This window comes from Triticum urartu, chromosome 6 (assembly GCF_003073215.2).
Source record: "Triticum urartu cultivar G1812 chromosome 6, Tu2.1, whole genome shotgun sequence".
NCBI lineage: Eukaryota > Viridiplantae > Streptophyta > Magnoliopsida > Poales > Poaceae > Triticum > Triticum urartu.
In genome coordinates this window covers 575,547,937-575,563,290 of record NC_053027.1, presented here as the reverse complement: position 1 = coordinate 575,563,290, position 15,354 = coordinate 575,547,937, and the positions used below count along the sequence as shown (strand labels likewise).

At 43.9% G+C, this 15,354-nt stretch overlaps 1 protein-coding gene across 1 annotated transcript; it reads right to left on the bottom strand.

The window, feature by feature from the left end:
- Positions 1-5,948: 5,948 nt before the first annotated feature.
- On the bottom strand, positions 5,949-7,226 carry LOC125513171 (probable serine/threonine-protein kinase PBL7). The gene has a single exon (XM_048678199.1). It carries the CDS (start codon positions 7,168-7,170, stop codon positions 6,025-6,027), a length of 1,146 nt encoding a protein of 381 aa, XP_048534156.1. The 5' UTR covers positions 7,171-7,226; the 3' UTR covers positions 5,949-6,024.
- Between the last annotated feature and the right edge of the window lie 8,128 nt (positions 7,227-15,354).

Genomic DNA, 15,354 nt, shown 5'->3' with positions numbered 1-15,354 from the left:
CAGGTGATGCTGATAATTAAGTGATCCTTTTTTAGCCCTAAACAAACAGAGTTAATTAGAACTAATTAGTATGGTCTAGCTAGGTACTGAATCTGTACTGGCGCCGGGTTAAAATTTGAATCTGGCTACTTATGTTGATTTTCCATTGTGATCTTGAGATTTAACCAACAATCAGTGGCTAAACGAAAAATAATAAATTAGCATGATTTGAACTAATTATATTCTTTTTCTTGCGAGGGAACTAATTATATTCTAGCTGTGTACAACTGAAGCAAGAATATACAGTTAGTCAGGTGCTTAATACAGGTCTAAGACGTCGATTCTGCTGGCTGCTTACGATGATTTTCCATGGTATCCTGAGTATAATTAATTATCGTAACTTAAACAGTACTTTCTCCGTCCGGATTTATTAGGCCTCTCAACATCACAAGCATGTCCCCTTTTATAACACTAGTAGAAAAGGGGGCAACGGTCCAGGCCGGGTCAGCCCATTAGTCCCGGTTCAATCTAGAACCGGGACCAATGGGGGCATTGGACCCGGTTCGTGAGCCCAGGGGCCGGCCGGGCCACGTGGGCCATTGGTCCCAGTTCGTCTGGACCTTTTGGTCCCGGTTGGTGGAACGAACCGGGACCAATGGGCCTGGCTCCTGGCCCACCACCATTGGTCCCGGTTCATGCCACGAACCGGGACCAAAGGGTTGGCCCAGAGTTTAGTCCCACCTCGCCAACCAAAGGGCGCCCACACCTATTTATAAGCCCGTCCCTCTCTGCGTTGTTGAGCTCCTCTCAAAGTGAAAATAGATGCACCTATAGAGGAAATTGGACCTAAATTCATAAATAGAAATTAATTATGAATTTATGTTTAATTTTCTCTATAAGTGCATCTATGTTCACTAACAGAGAAGTTTTTATTTTTTGTGACCTAAAAGAAAAAAGAAATCACTAAAAAACTATAAGTATTTAGTTCTAAGTAGAAATGAAAAAATAAATAGCAAAAAAGAAAAAAATGCCTATAATATTTGTTATGACTAACTAAAATTACCAAATTGAGTAAAGTTATTCATAAACTAGTGATTCACACAAATTTTAAAAAATTCAAATTTAAACTATTCAAATTTTAAAACTAATGGCACTAACAGAAAGTTTATAATTTTTGTGACCTAAAATAAAAACGAAATCACTACAAAACAAAAAAACAAAAGAAGTGCCACCTACTATTAAATAGCAGGAAAAAGATTGACTCAAAAATCAATTTTAACTATTCTACAAAGTGTTTTCACACAAATTTAGTAAACTAGTGATTCATAAACTAGTGATTCATACAAATTTTAAAAAATTCAAATTTAAACTATTCAAATTTTAAAGCTAATGGCACTAACAGAAAGTTTATAATTTTTGTGACCTAAAAGAAAAAAGAAATCACTAAAAAACTATAAGTATTTAGTTCTAAGTAGAAACGAAAAAAAAATAGAAAAAAAGAAAAAAAAAATGCCACCTACTGGGCCAGCACGGCCTGAATACGACTAGAAACCCAACCATGGGCCAGGATTCAGGCCCGCAGAAGGCCCAGTAGGCCCACAAACATTGCAGTGTCCAATTAGGCCCATAAGCCTGCATTTCAGAGGAGTTCGAGAGGGAAGAGGCAGCAGAGTTTATAAACAGGTGCTGGTCACTCTCAACTAGCGAGGTGGGACTAAACTCCCACCACCGCGCCAGCGCAAGGCCATTGGTCTCGGTTGGTGGCACCAACCGGGACTAAAGGCCGCCGCTTCCCGCCCTTTGGACTGCCGAAAAGTGGCCTTTGGTCCCGGTTGGTGCCACCAACCGGGACTACAGGGGGCATTCGTCCCGGTTTCTGTCACGAACCGGGACCAATGCTTCGTCTATATAAATAGCACTTGTGAAATTTTTTATTCAGTTCGTTCTTCCCCGCCCGACGACGCCGCCAGGCTGCGCCTCGCCGTCGCCCTGCCTCCGACGCCGTCCCGCGCGGCCGCAGACGCCGTCGCCGCCCCGTGCCCCCCTGCCTCCTCGCCGCCGGCGCCGTGCCCCTCACCGTCGCTGTCGCCGCCCCCTGCCCCCTCATCGCCCGTCGCGCCGCGCCCCCTCACCGTCGCCGTCTCCGCGCCTCTCACCGTCGCCGTCGCCGCGCCCCTCACCGTCGCCCCTGTGTCCTGCCGGCCTCCTCGTCGATCGCCGCCCCGGCCCGTTGCGTAATTTCCTAATTTAGATGTGTAGTTAATTTAGATGCGTAATTTAGGATGTAGAGTTAATTGAGTTGTTGTAGTTAATTTAGATGCATAGTTTAGATGTATAGTTAATTGAATTGTTGTAGTTAATTTAGATGTATAGTTTAGATGCAAAAGTTAGAATTTTTTACTGTTCATACATTTTTTTGGTGATATTATTGTTGCATATGCAAAAGTTTGTGTGTTCATATATATGCAAAGAATATGTCAATTTTTTCATAGAATTTTTATGAATTTTTTTTGTAATTTTGTTCATAGAATCTTTATTTTGTTCATAGATTTTTTATGATTTTTTTCTGTTGTAATTTTGTTCATAGATTTTTTTTGATTTTTTCTGTTGTAATTTTGTTCATAGAATTTTTATGATTTTTTTTGTTCATAGAATTATCTTTGTCAATTTACGTATATGTTCATATTTAGAAGAAAAAGAAGGAGAGAAAAAAGGAAAATAAGAAGAGGAAGAAGGAGAAGAAGAAGAATAATAAGAAGAAGAGGAGAGGAATAACAGGAGAAATAAATAAGAAGATGAAAAAGAAGAAGAAAAAAGAGGTTCCTTCTTCTTCTCCTCTTTTTTCTTCTTCTTCCTCTTCTATTCCTTTCTTCTTCTCCTCTTTTTTTCTTCTTCTTCCTCTTCTTATTTTTGTTATCGGGTATGTCGTTGTCGATATACCCCCCCTCCCCGATAACTTTTAGTAATTAGTACTACTTAGAAAGTGTTTAATGGAATTAGTTAGAACTAGGTAAACTTGTTTATTTTTAGTAAGTACTACATTATTCTATTTATAGTAAGTGCTTAGTAGTTGAACTAGTTGATTTAATAAAAACTGGTTTATTTTACTATAGAAGTAGTTTATTTTTAGCAAGAAAATTAATAGAACTAGTTTATTTTTTTAGTTAAAGCAATTATTCCCGCATCGACGTGGACGATGCCTATCCTGCATCCTCGTCGTCGAGTCGGCGGAGGACGACACCTGCTTGACCAGATGGGCCATGTCCGGGACTGGGCTCCGCCTGGTGGTACTGGGAGGCGCTACCTTCCGGGGGGCGTAGCTTGGTGAGGAGCCAGCCCGTCGTTGACCCGATCCTTGTTTGGTGGCGGTCGCGTGGGCCAGTGACGGTGCCGAGGCTTCCGGACACCGCGGACGTGGTACATCACTGTGTCAGCGAGGAGGACCAGCACGTCTGTCGCTACATGGTTGCGTTGGAGGGCAGGTTTGAGAATACCTGGCAGGTTCTTCAGGGATCTCACTGGAGCTATGATCCTGTGATGGTTCCTTCCCTTTGGGTGTCCACCGCCCGCGCCGATACCCGTTGGGCGCTACGGTTCTAGCTGTACTGGCGATATGTATGATAGTATTCGACGTGTATTAGTGATAATATTTGATGTACGGACACATGGAGATGATGTAGTTTTTCTTATAATTGAATGCATCCTAATTTGAATACTACTTTATTTTGCGATTTGATTTTTCTTATTGAATGCTCAAATTGGAGAGCACTATGCAAGGCATATGCATATGATTAGTTGAATAATAATGATCTAATTTAGTCTTTGAATTATGAACGTATAGGAAATGTCATCATCGGACGACGGAAGTCTCCCGGGGGAGTGCGACTGGTGCCACGACGATCGAGGTCAGTGCGACAGGCCTCACCTGGACGATGGTCGGCGCTTCAGCATTAAGCTCGAGGAGACCTTCGAAGCTGAAACGGTACGCAACGACGACAAGTGTTTTTTTTTCATAATTAAGCATGACTTCAACTATTTCAACGTGTAATTTTCATCTTTTAAAATTCGAGTATAGTTTATCCCATGCCATGCAAGACGCTATGTCTTGGAGAGAATGGATTTTGAAGACCATGAAAATTTTGGAACGAAGAAAATTCACCTAAGGACCCATCATGATGTGGATTTTGAAGTAAAGTTGTATAATGCTGAGAGCGTAACCCATTTTGGTTGCAAAAATTGGGATGCATTTTGCAAATTGTATGGTTTTGATGAGGGTATGCTTGTCACCATGGATCTTGGTGATCCTGAAATCGAGCAAGACAATATGGACATTTGGGTCCTTGTTGATACGCCTCCAGTTCTACCGCTATGTGAGTTTCTCAAACATAGTTAATTATTAACTAATTTATATTGTTCATTTCAAAATAGTTGACAGCTTATTTCCATTGACAGCTTATTTTGAAGTATCAAAGAATGTGCAGAAGATGGTAGATAGAACTTACTACACCGATGGCTCTGAGTTAACTTACAAGGAGAAAACTCACCTGGTTGGATTTTGTAATGATCTTGAGAATTACAATATCTACAATCGAACTCCTCAACATTATGGTCAATACGTGCCACTAGTGCACGTGTTGAACTACGGTAACTACCATGGAGATACCCTGGTAAGATTTTTTACTATTACGACATCCGTGCATCTTTTTGCATACTTCTAAAACTAGTACATCATTGCTAACTACAAAGTTATTACTATGTTTTTCAACAAAGAATCCCAGAGGATTGTGTGCCTCATTTGATGTATCAAAATGGCGGCAGTCTTCGTGTTTTGAACATATATCCAGGTCATCCTACGAATCTCAACTGTCCATACCGGATTTCTAAAAAAAGTGGAGACATGACAATCAAAGAATGGAAAAAATGTATGGACAGTCGTAAGGAGCTTCTTGGAAGCAAAAGGAAGCGAGGCGCAAGATTGGAGATAGGATGATCTCCATTCTTCATAATGGAGAGTCAGGGTCTATATTGTTTTATGCTATTTTACCTTAAGTGTGTTTAGGTCCTACCTGATACTGATAATCATGTGCTAAGAACAATTATGTAGGGTTGGGTTCGATGACTATGAGGATGATGATCGTATGACTTATTATTAATAACGAGTAGAAGTTGTATGATGATACTTGATTAGTAGGACTTGTTATTATATATGATGATGTATGATGCGAGCATGCATGAGTTATTATATATCTGCGGGTGAAATGAACATAGCAGTAGTGTTGGTAAACCAAGGATGAAGATATAAGAGAGGACACTTCTCTCTATTAGCTAGCTAATAACAACCTAAAAATAACCCCCTGAACCCCTAAAACAGCCACTTTTTTTAAAACAAAAAAAAGAAAAACCCCCTAAATCATGTGTGAAGAGTATTTCTCATGGTGTACCAGCTCAACTCGTCGTGGTGCATGTCATCAGGAACCAGCAAAATCGAAACATATTATGAGCCCCAAACAGGAAAACGGTCCCACTAGTGGCCAGCTGCCAAAACAGATGTTGGCCTTACCAGGATATACATCATGCATATACGCCGAGGGCTATTGGCTTCTACTCCTATTAGAAAATACAACCTGTAATAAATGCAGTTTGTGGATCCAAAGGGAGAAGAACGGTGGGGATACAGAGACCGCCAAAACGACTATTTGAGTGTTGTATTCACTATCTATGTTTCTTTCAGTGGGAGCACTATGCATGTTTACCAAGGTCTGCTCAACCAACAAGTGTTCTTCTCAACAAGTTTTCTACTAGTGTGATGGCCAACAGATTCATGTAGGCACTATTTGAGTGTTCTTCTCAACCAACAAGTGTTCTTCTCCCTTTGGATCCACAAACCAACAAGGTCTGCTCAACCATCCATCCAAACTGATGATGGCCAACAGATTCATTCATTCATTCATTCCTGGTAGAGTAGAATTTGAATTTCATATGATTTCGCATAAACATACCTTCATATTATCATAGTATATACTTCTACAACAAGAAGATTGAATTTCATATTTGGCACGATTTGGCACGATGATGGGCTTGCCAGGGCTGCGAGGCCACGTGGTCGATGGCCCGGGTGACGTCCGACATGGTCGGCCGGAGGTTGGGCCTGTCGTGGAGGCAGAGCGAGGCGACGACGGCGAGCTGGTAGAGCGCCCGGCGAGGGAAGCGGCCGCGCAGCGCCGGGTCGGCCAGCCGGCCGTACATCTTGCGCACGTCGCCGAGGTAGGGCCTGGCCCAGTCCAGGAGGCGCCTCTCGTCGCCGGCGTCGGGGTCGAAGGCCCTGCGGCCGGTGATGAGCTCCAGGAGCACCACGCCGAAGCTGTAGACGTCGGACTTGACGGTGAGGCGGCCGGTGAGCGCGTAGTCGGGCGCGCAGTAGCCCAAGGTGCCCATCACGCGCGTGGACACGTGGGTGTCGTCGCCGGAGGGCCCGATCCGGGCCAGCCCCAGGTCGGACAGCTTGGCGGTGAAGTCGTCGGCCAGGAGGATGTTGGACGGCTTCAGGTCGCGGTAGATCACCGGCGGCGACACCGCCTCGTGTAGGTACCGCAGCGCCCTCGCCGCGCCGTGCGCGATCTTCACCCGCGTGTTCCACTCCAGCGCAGGCCGGTCACCATTGCCTTGGGCGGGGAGAGGGCGGAAGAGGTGGGCGTCGAGGCTGCCGCGGGGGAGGAGCTCGTAGACGAGCAGCCGCTCCTGGGCCTGCGCGCAGTAGCCGACGAGGGATACCAGGTTGGGGTGCCGCAGCGTCATCAGCATCGCGCACTCCACCACGAACTCGCGGCTCCCCTGCGCGCCGCCGCGGCACAGCTGCTTCACCGCCACCGGCGTCGGCGCGGCGGCCTCGTCGTCGTCGTTGTCCAGGCGGAGGTGGCACCTGTACACCCTGCCGAAGCCGCCCTGGCCGAGCAGGTTGGACGCGGAGAAGCCGTCCGTGGCCGCGGACAGCTGCTCCAGCGTGAACTTGCGCGCGGCGCGGCCAGCCACGCTGCCGCTGCCGTCGCCGCGGTGGCGGAGGCTCATGGAGGTCTCCGCGGCGTGGCTGGAGGGGCTGGACGGGCTGCACGGGCGGCCGGCGGCATCGCCGGTGCAGGGGACGCAGGTGAGGCTCGGTAGGCGGTGGCCGGCCCAGGAGAAGCAGCGCGGCATGGCGGAGGCCGGCGAGGCGCCGAGAGAGCTACCCGTGCGTCTCCAATGGAGGAGAGCGACGCTGGCCGCCTAAAAAACGGGAGGCCGACACAAGGCCGCCATTATTTGAGCTCGAATTAACCACGTTTTGGTTGTCACTCTCTGCCAACTTTTTTATCCTCGATTATGTTAAAATTCAGTCAAATTTAACAAATCTTGTCGAACTCGTTGAAATGTTTCATATTATGTCAAGATATATGCGGCTTGTTCTATCATACCGCTCTCAATTCTGTCAGGTTGGATTTAACGAATAAATACTGACAGGTGAAGTTAGTCGCCACATCATTGTGACATGTGGATCTCCACTAAGGTATGAAATGTAATATCTTTATTTAAGTGCAGTGAAAACTATCACATGATCACAACCTAATATAATTTAATGAATAAACCAACATCCATGACTTAGTACAAAATGAGTGCAACTTTATACTAAACCAACATCAATTAATTTGGATTCGAGGGAGTAATATAATTTTAAAATATGTTAAAAACCACCCAATTAACACAACTAAAGGGTAAAAAACCTAATGCCTTTTGGTGCATGGTCTCCAGGTAGCCCCCTCTTTTTTTCTCACAAAATTCATTTTCATGTGGCAAAAAATTTCAAATAAGTGTGCATATACAAATACATGTGTATTATGCATAATAATATATTTCATATTGTCAAAATGATTTTCTGTTTATTTTTTGGACATAAAATTGATTGCAGTCTATCATACTATTTAATGAATATTTATGGATATGTGGTGAACTCGTGTAAGTTTTCACGGAATAAATTTGATTTTATTTTAAGCTTAAAATGTGTTTTTCGATAAAAATTTTCAAAACACTGGGCTTCTTGGAGTCCATGAGCCAAACTCAAAATTGATGTATGCTCAATTACCTCAACTGAAAGAAGAGAGAATTAGCTATTACTCCCTCTGTTGCAGAATATAAGGTGTATTGATTTCCATGCAAGTCAATCATTTGAACGTTTGACCATGATTACATAATAAAATAATAACATCTGCAAGATGTAGTAGATAAAATATGAAAAATACTATTCACGATGGATCAAACGATATAAAATGTGTATTGATATTGATATATTTTTCTAAAAACTCAGTCAAATATGCTATTGTTTGACTTTTGAAAAAACAAACAAACCTTATATAAAGGAACAGAGGGAGTACGAGGGTAGCAAAACATCTCATGCATGGGTGAAAAAAAACATTTTTGCTAATTCAGTCGACTGATTCTCTACTAGCGTCCTGTCGATTTTTCATTCGTTGGAACGGGGGTTGGCATGATTCTTGGCACGTTCTCGACTTGGCATTCTGGTTATGCTGTCGGCTCATTGGACATGAGGTTTTTATTCCAAAAGCCGACCCGATTTGAGGGGTACGGGGAGGATATCCTTCATTTTGTCTTTGTCTCCGGAGGGGAGAAACTGCTCGTCTCGGTCCAGGACGGGACGAGCTATGCACAGGGAAGAGAGAGGGGTAAGATATGGACAGGGAGGTCGTCGCGGGGCGACAAGTAGCTGATGTTACCCCTTTTCCATGCTCAGTTATTCTTCTTCGTTCCATATGGATTTTTTATGCGCGGGGAGGCAAATCGTCTGCAGTTACCACTCTGCTCTCCCTTTGTCCTCCTGCACAGCCGCAAGAAAACATCCTCTTATGACTATTCATTTGATTTCCCCTATAGATATGCACTGTGTCCATGTAGGCCTTGTTCGGTTGCGTGTAAATCCGAGTGGATTGAAGGGGTTTGAGGAGGATTTAAACCTCTTCTAAGTCAAAATATGAACCAATCGTTGCCAATTCCCTCCAATCCTCTTGGGGAGAGGATTAACCGAACAAAGCCGTAATGATTTAGTTCCCGCCTCCCACCATGCAGAGGATTTTGGTAGGTGGTCCTTTTTGTTTGTGTGTTTTAGTATCATAAATACTTCTATCTCTACAAGGCTCCAAGTATTGTATAATCTCCTAGTTCTATAAGGCTATGGTATTTTTGTTTGCCGGTCTTTATGCTTGCATAATTCATATTTGTATGAGTCTTGATATAGTTTAGCTATCTATCAATATTGAGACTCCTGTTTTTTTTCTTCGTATTCTCTAATTCTATGAGAGAGAATGCAATATGCATAGAAGGCAAATAGGTTATCATATCACTATTGAGATTCTCATTTTTATTTATTAATATTCTCTTTCTTTGGAGCTAGAAGACTACAATCATTTGAATCTGCACTTATTTTGAGCAACATCATTGATGGTATTTCTTGGATTGGTGAAGGTAATGTTGCTGTGTATTGATTTCAGTGCCGTGGCATCATTCATTTGCTAACAGGGGTCTCTCCGGTCATTAGTCAATTTATACTCCCTCGGTGTTTTACCTTTTCATTGATCTTCACTTTCTTCTTTCTGTTGTGCTAGTATACTTTAGTTTTCATAGTTCCTCTTTATTTACTCTTCAACCAAAATTCTTTTTACAAGTTTTTGATGTATTTGTTTCTTCATTGTTCCCATTTCCAACCTTCCTTTTTTCTCACTATTCATTCCTTGGTTTTCATCTGTAATTCAGTTGTGTTGCTATTAATTATTTTTTCTACTTCCATATCTTCATAATCAATCTTTTTTATTCTTAGTGTTGTCAATCAACAAAGAGTGAAATAGCCTTCATCTAATTTGCCTTGTCATTCGACATTTATCTATTAATGTCTTTGACGATGTCATACACCGGGGGTGGCTCACCACAGGGAGCCCGGCGGGGGGCCTGTCTGTAGGACCGTGAGGCCCATCACATATCCAACAATAGGAGGGAGCCCACAGTAAGGGAGTGACGTCCCTTGGCCATCTTGATCCCTAAGTTGGTGGTGGCGGCGACCTAGATCGAATCTTCCCTTGTAAAACCTCAACCTTCACTGTGTATATAAGGGGAGGTTAGGGGGCTCTCTATCCCATCTACTACCATAGAAACAACTCTTGGTATACTCATACATCACTCTGTAATCCCTTGCTCGAGATATATGCACCATCAACGACAAACACAAGCAAGATGTAGGGTATTACTCGACCATGGAGGCCCGAACCTGGGTAAATTCCCCGTGCGACCTCTGATTTGTGACTTCCAGCTACGCTAGGTACCCTACCATGGGATCTGACTATTTTCTGCACCGCCAGTCTTCTTTTTCATCCGAAGGTTGTTTTTATGTGCCTTTTTATTGCCAGCCTTGACATTTCTTAATACCTGGTTTTGGTTAATTATTAGTCCATGTTTTGTATTAGCCCACTGAGGGAGTCTTGGATTATGGCGTCCTCGGGCGTCCGGGCTATGTGACATGGGCCGGACTGATGGGCCGTGAAGATACAGAATAGAAGGCTTCCCCCTGGGTCCGGATGGGACTCTCCTTGACGTAGAAGGCAAGCTTGGCATTCGGATATGAAGATTCCTTTCTCTGTAAACCGACTTTGTACAACCCTAGCCCCGTTCGGTGTCTATGAGCGTGTTTGGTTGGAGTCAATGCTGTTCCAAGCCTGGCCTGGGATGTGCCTGGTTCCTGCCTGGTTGTTGTTTGGTTGGCACCCTGATAGAAAAGAGTAGTGCCTGGCCTGGCGTCCCTTCCACCATAGTTAGCTTGGCCTGATTAAAGAAGTCCAATAAAATAATATTTCCCAACCCAGGCAGTGTGATCAGCCTGGCCCAGGCTTCCCGTTTTCTATGCCTGGCCGTGTGCCTGAAGCTAATCAAGGGACGTTGGCAGCATTAGAAATATTTTAACCACTAAAGAACAAAGCAACAGGCGAGGAGGGGAACCAAACAAGTACGCACCAGGCTAGCCTGGCCAGGCGAAAAACATCTACCATCTCAGGCTTTGTCCAAGCAATGATTTTTTCCAGGCACATTGTTCAGGCCTCCAACCAAACTGGCCCTATATAAACAAGAGGGTTTAGTCCGTAGAGGCAATCATAATCATATAGGCTAGACATTGATAACCCACAAGTATAGGGGATCAATCGTAGCCTCTTTTGATAAGTAAGAGTGTCGAACCCAACGAGGAGTTAAAGGTAGAACAAATATTCCCTCAAGTTCTATCGACCACCGATACAACTCTACGCACGCTTAACGTCCGCTTTACCTAGAACAAGTATGAAACTAGAAGTACTTTGTAGGTGCTGTTGGATAGGTTTGCAAGAATAAGCTAACATACTTTCTCTACTTGGATCATATGCACTTATGATTGGAACTCTAGCAAGCATCCGCAACTACTAAAGATCATAAGGTAAAACACAACCATATCATTAAAGCATCAAGTCCTCTTTATCCCATACGCAACAACCCCCTTACTCGGGTTTGTGTTTCAGTCACTCACGCAACCCACTATAAGCGAATCATGAACGTATTGCAACACCCTACAATGGGAATCCCTCACGCTTGCGCGACATGGAGAGCACCATAGGACAACACCAATAATAAAACATGCAACTCAAACCAATCACGATCATCAATTAACCCATAGGACAAAACGGATCTACTCAAACATCATAGGATAGCCATACATCATTGGGAAATAATATATAGCGTTGAGCACCATGTTTAAGTAGAGATTACAACCGGTAAAAGAGGGGTTACACCGCTGCATAGAGGGGGGAAGAGTTGGTGATGATGGCGGTGAAGTTGTTGGTGAAGATTGCGGTGATGATGATGGCCCCCGGTGGCACTCCGGCGTCACCGGAAGAGAGGGAGAGAGAGCCCCCCTCCTTCTTCTTCTTCCTTGACCTCCTCCCTAGATGGGAGAAGGGTTTCCCCTCTGGTCCTTGGTCTCCATGGCATGGGAGGGGCGAGAGCCCCTCCAAGATTGGATCTGTCTCTCTGTCTCTCTCAGTTTCTGCGTTCTGGTCTGTTGCCCTTTCACCATTTCGTATATATATGGAGATCCGTAACTCCGATTGGACTGAAATATTTGCCGTGATTTTTTTTCTAAAAATTAGCTTTCTTGCAGCCGAAGAAGGGCATCAACCGCCTTACGGGGGGCCCACGAGGGTCAGGGGCGCGCCCAGGGGGGTGGGGCGCGCCCCTTGCCTCGTGCCTCCCTCGGGCACCGTCTCGCGTGGATTTTCCTTCCCATATTCTTCGAATATTCCAAAAATAATCTCCATCATTTTTATCCCGTCTGGACTCCGTTTGATATGGATATGCTGTGAAACAAAAACATGCAACAAACAGGAACTGACACTGGGCACTGGATCAATATGTTAGTCCCCAAAAATAGTATAAAAAGTTGCCAAAAATATATGAAAGTTGTAGAATATTGGCATGGAACAATCAAAAATTATAGATACGATAGAGACGTATCGGCATCCCCAAGCTTAATTCCTATTCGTCCTCGAGTAGGTAAATGATAAAAAAATAATTTTTGATGTGGAATGCTACCTAGCATAATCTTGATCATGTATCTAATCATGGCATGAATATTAAGATACGAGTGATTCAAAGCAATAGTCTCTCATTTGACATAAAAACATGACGATGAACGCCTTGCACATGACGATGAACGCCGAGATGTTGAGGAATGAATTTGGGGTTAGATCATGGAAATCTAGCACGTAATAAAACATGAGTCCGCGGACGAAAGGGTGGAGAGGAAACCCTAGCCCGCGAAGGAAGTGGGGGATGAATACTACCCTCTCACTGGGCTCCGGTGTGGGGATGATATGCTTTTTGGCAGGGAGCCGATGGGCGATTTCTTTGGCTAAATACCCCGCTTCCCGGAGCTCCTTTATGTTCTCCTCCATGACGGAGGAGGCCATCCACTTGCCCTGCGCTCCAGATCCGGACATGGTTGGAGTGTTAGTTGGGGACGGGAGGGGTTGAAGCTGGGGCGCTTGAGCTCAAGGACAGATGGGCTGAGGAAGAAGAAGGCGTGGGGTGAAAAGCAGGATCCTTATCTTCTTGTAAAGGCAGTGAATATTGAGCGTCCCCCCATGAGCCTTAAAACTCGCTTGTTCCCCAGGAGTCGTGCGAACGGTACGGGTGGATTACCCAAATCCATATCCCGCAATAAGGGGACATGATCTCTGCTTTGATGAGACGTGTCAATGGATGCCGCGTCTCGAAACGTGAAGCGGGAGGCTGAAAAACGGTTCAAAATAATAATAAGGCCGAAGCACAACGCCTTGCCGAAAAACCTGTCAGAAGACATAACCTATTTTTGTTTAAATAACCGGAGGGGGCTAGGGTTGTAACTATTGTACAGAGCCGGATATAGTTCTTTTGATCAACTACTTTGAAGTATTCGGAGGAGGAACCCGCCTTGCAATGCCGAAGACAATCTACGCGCCGGACACATCGTCATTGAAGCCTGGTTCAAGGGCTACCGAGGGAGTCCTGGATTATGGGGTCCTCGGGCGTCTGGGCTATGTGACACGGGCCGGACTGATGGGCCGTGAAGATACAGAATAGAAGGCTCCCCCCGGTCTGGATGGGACTCTCCTTACGTAGAAGGCAAGCTTGGCGTTCAGATATGAAGATTCCTTTCTCTGTAAACCGACTCTGTACAACCCTAGCCCCCTCCAGTGTCTATATAAACCGGAGAGTTTAGTCCGTAGAGGCAATCATAATCATACAGGCTAGACATCTAGGGTTTAGCCATTACGATCTCGAGGTAGATCAACTCTTGTAACCCCTATACTCATCAAAGTCAATCAACCAGGAAATAGGGTATCACCTTCATTAAGAGGGCCCGAACCTGGGTAAACATCGTGTCCCCTGCCTCCTATTACATTCGATCCTTAGACGCACTGTTCTGAACCCCCTACCCGAGATCCGCAGGTTTTGACACCGACACCCACTGCGAATGAAGGCATGGGCACAACATTTTTGCGTTGTTTAATCGGAGCAATAATAGGCTGGTTCTCTATGGTAAGAAAATTGTCATGATGCCATTGTACTTCCTTATTTCTCAGTTTCTGTCCATGAAGCTTTACTGATGTAGGAGTAGGACCAAGTCCTAGATGTTGCCCAATCTTCACAATTTTGAGGAGGAGTTGAGGAGGTCTCAAATAACAAAAGGAACACAAGAGGAAACACACAAGAACAAGGTTCACCACATAAGTTTACTCAAATCACACACAAGGAGAGATACACCTCAAGATCCAATCCGGTTACTTATTGTTTTTGTTCTGTTCATTTTGATCAGAATGGTACAAAACTACACTTTTGGGTTTTGCAAGTTACTGTCCCCGCTTGCAAGTAGTTTTCAGATTGGGTAGCACTTTGGGTTGACCGACGCGAGGCATGGATTGGTCACTTTCTGCACCATATGATTAGATGTCAAATCTTTGGATCGTGCCCCCTACGTCATCCCTTCGTTCTCATCCTCCCCGCACACACAGGTCCTCCACGCACAAGGCAGAAGTCGGTTGGTGAATTCTTATGTGACATGAGAAAATAGAGGAGCTTGCCCTATATAAGAAAATGTAATCAAATCCCTTCAAAAATTATTCAAACGAGTGGTGAAACGCAATACACCTTATATTTTGGAGTTTTTCTCAAAAATCTATACACCTTATATTAAGGAACGGAGGGAGTATGAAAAAGCAAAGAATGGCCAAGATAGTATGAAAAAAATGCAAAGAACGGCCAACATAGTATGAAAAAAAATAAAGAGCTTCCACGATAGTATGAAAATAGCAAAGAAGTGCCAAGATAGTATGAAAAAAAAGCAAAGGAAGGCCAAGATAGTATGAAAAAAAGGCAAAGAACGGCCAACATAGTATGAAAAAAATAAAGAGCTTCCAAGATAGTATGAAAATAGCAAAGAAGTGCCAAGATACTATGAAAAAAAAGCAAAGAACGGCCAAGATAGTATGAAAAAAGCAAAGAACTGCAAGATAGTATGCAAAAAAGCAAAGAATTGCGAAGATACTATGAAAAAGCAAGACTAATAAAATTTTCTATAAGACAACACAAAATTCATGAAAAAATATAGAAAACAAAAAAAATTATGTATTCCATGTCGTCAGCGTACAAAAAGAATCATTCATCAATTTTAAAAATGTTGAACACATAAGCACAAGATAATAAAATACGAAGACATTAAAATAAAAAATGTCATGACCTTAAAAGTAAAAATGCAGTGATCTATATTTTCTTTTTGTCGAT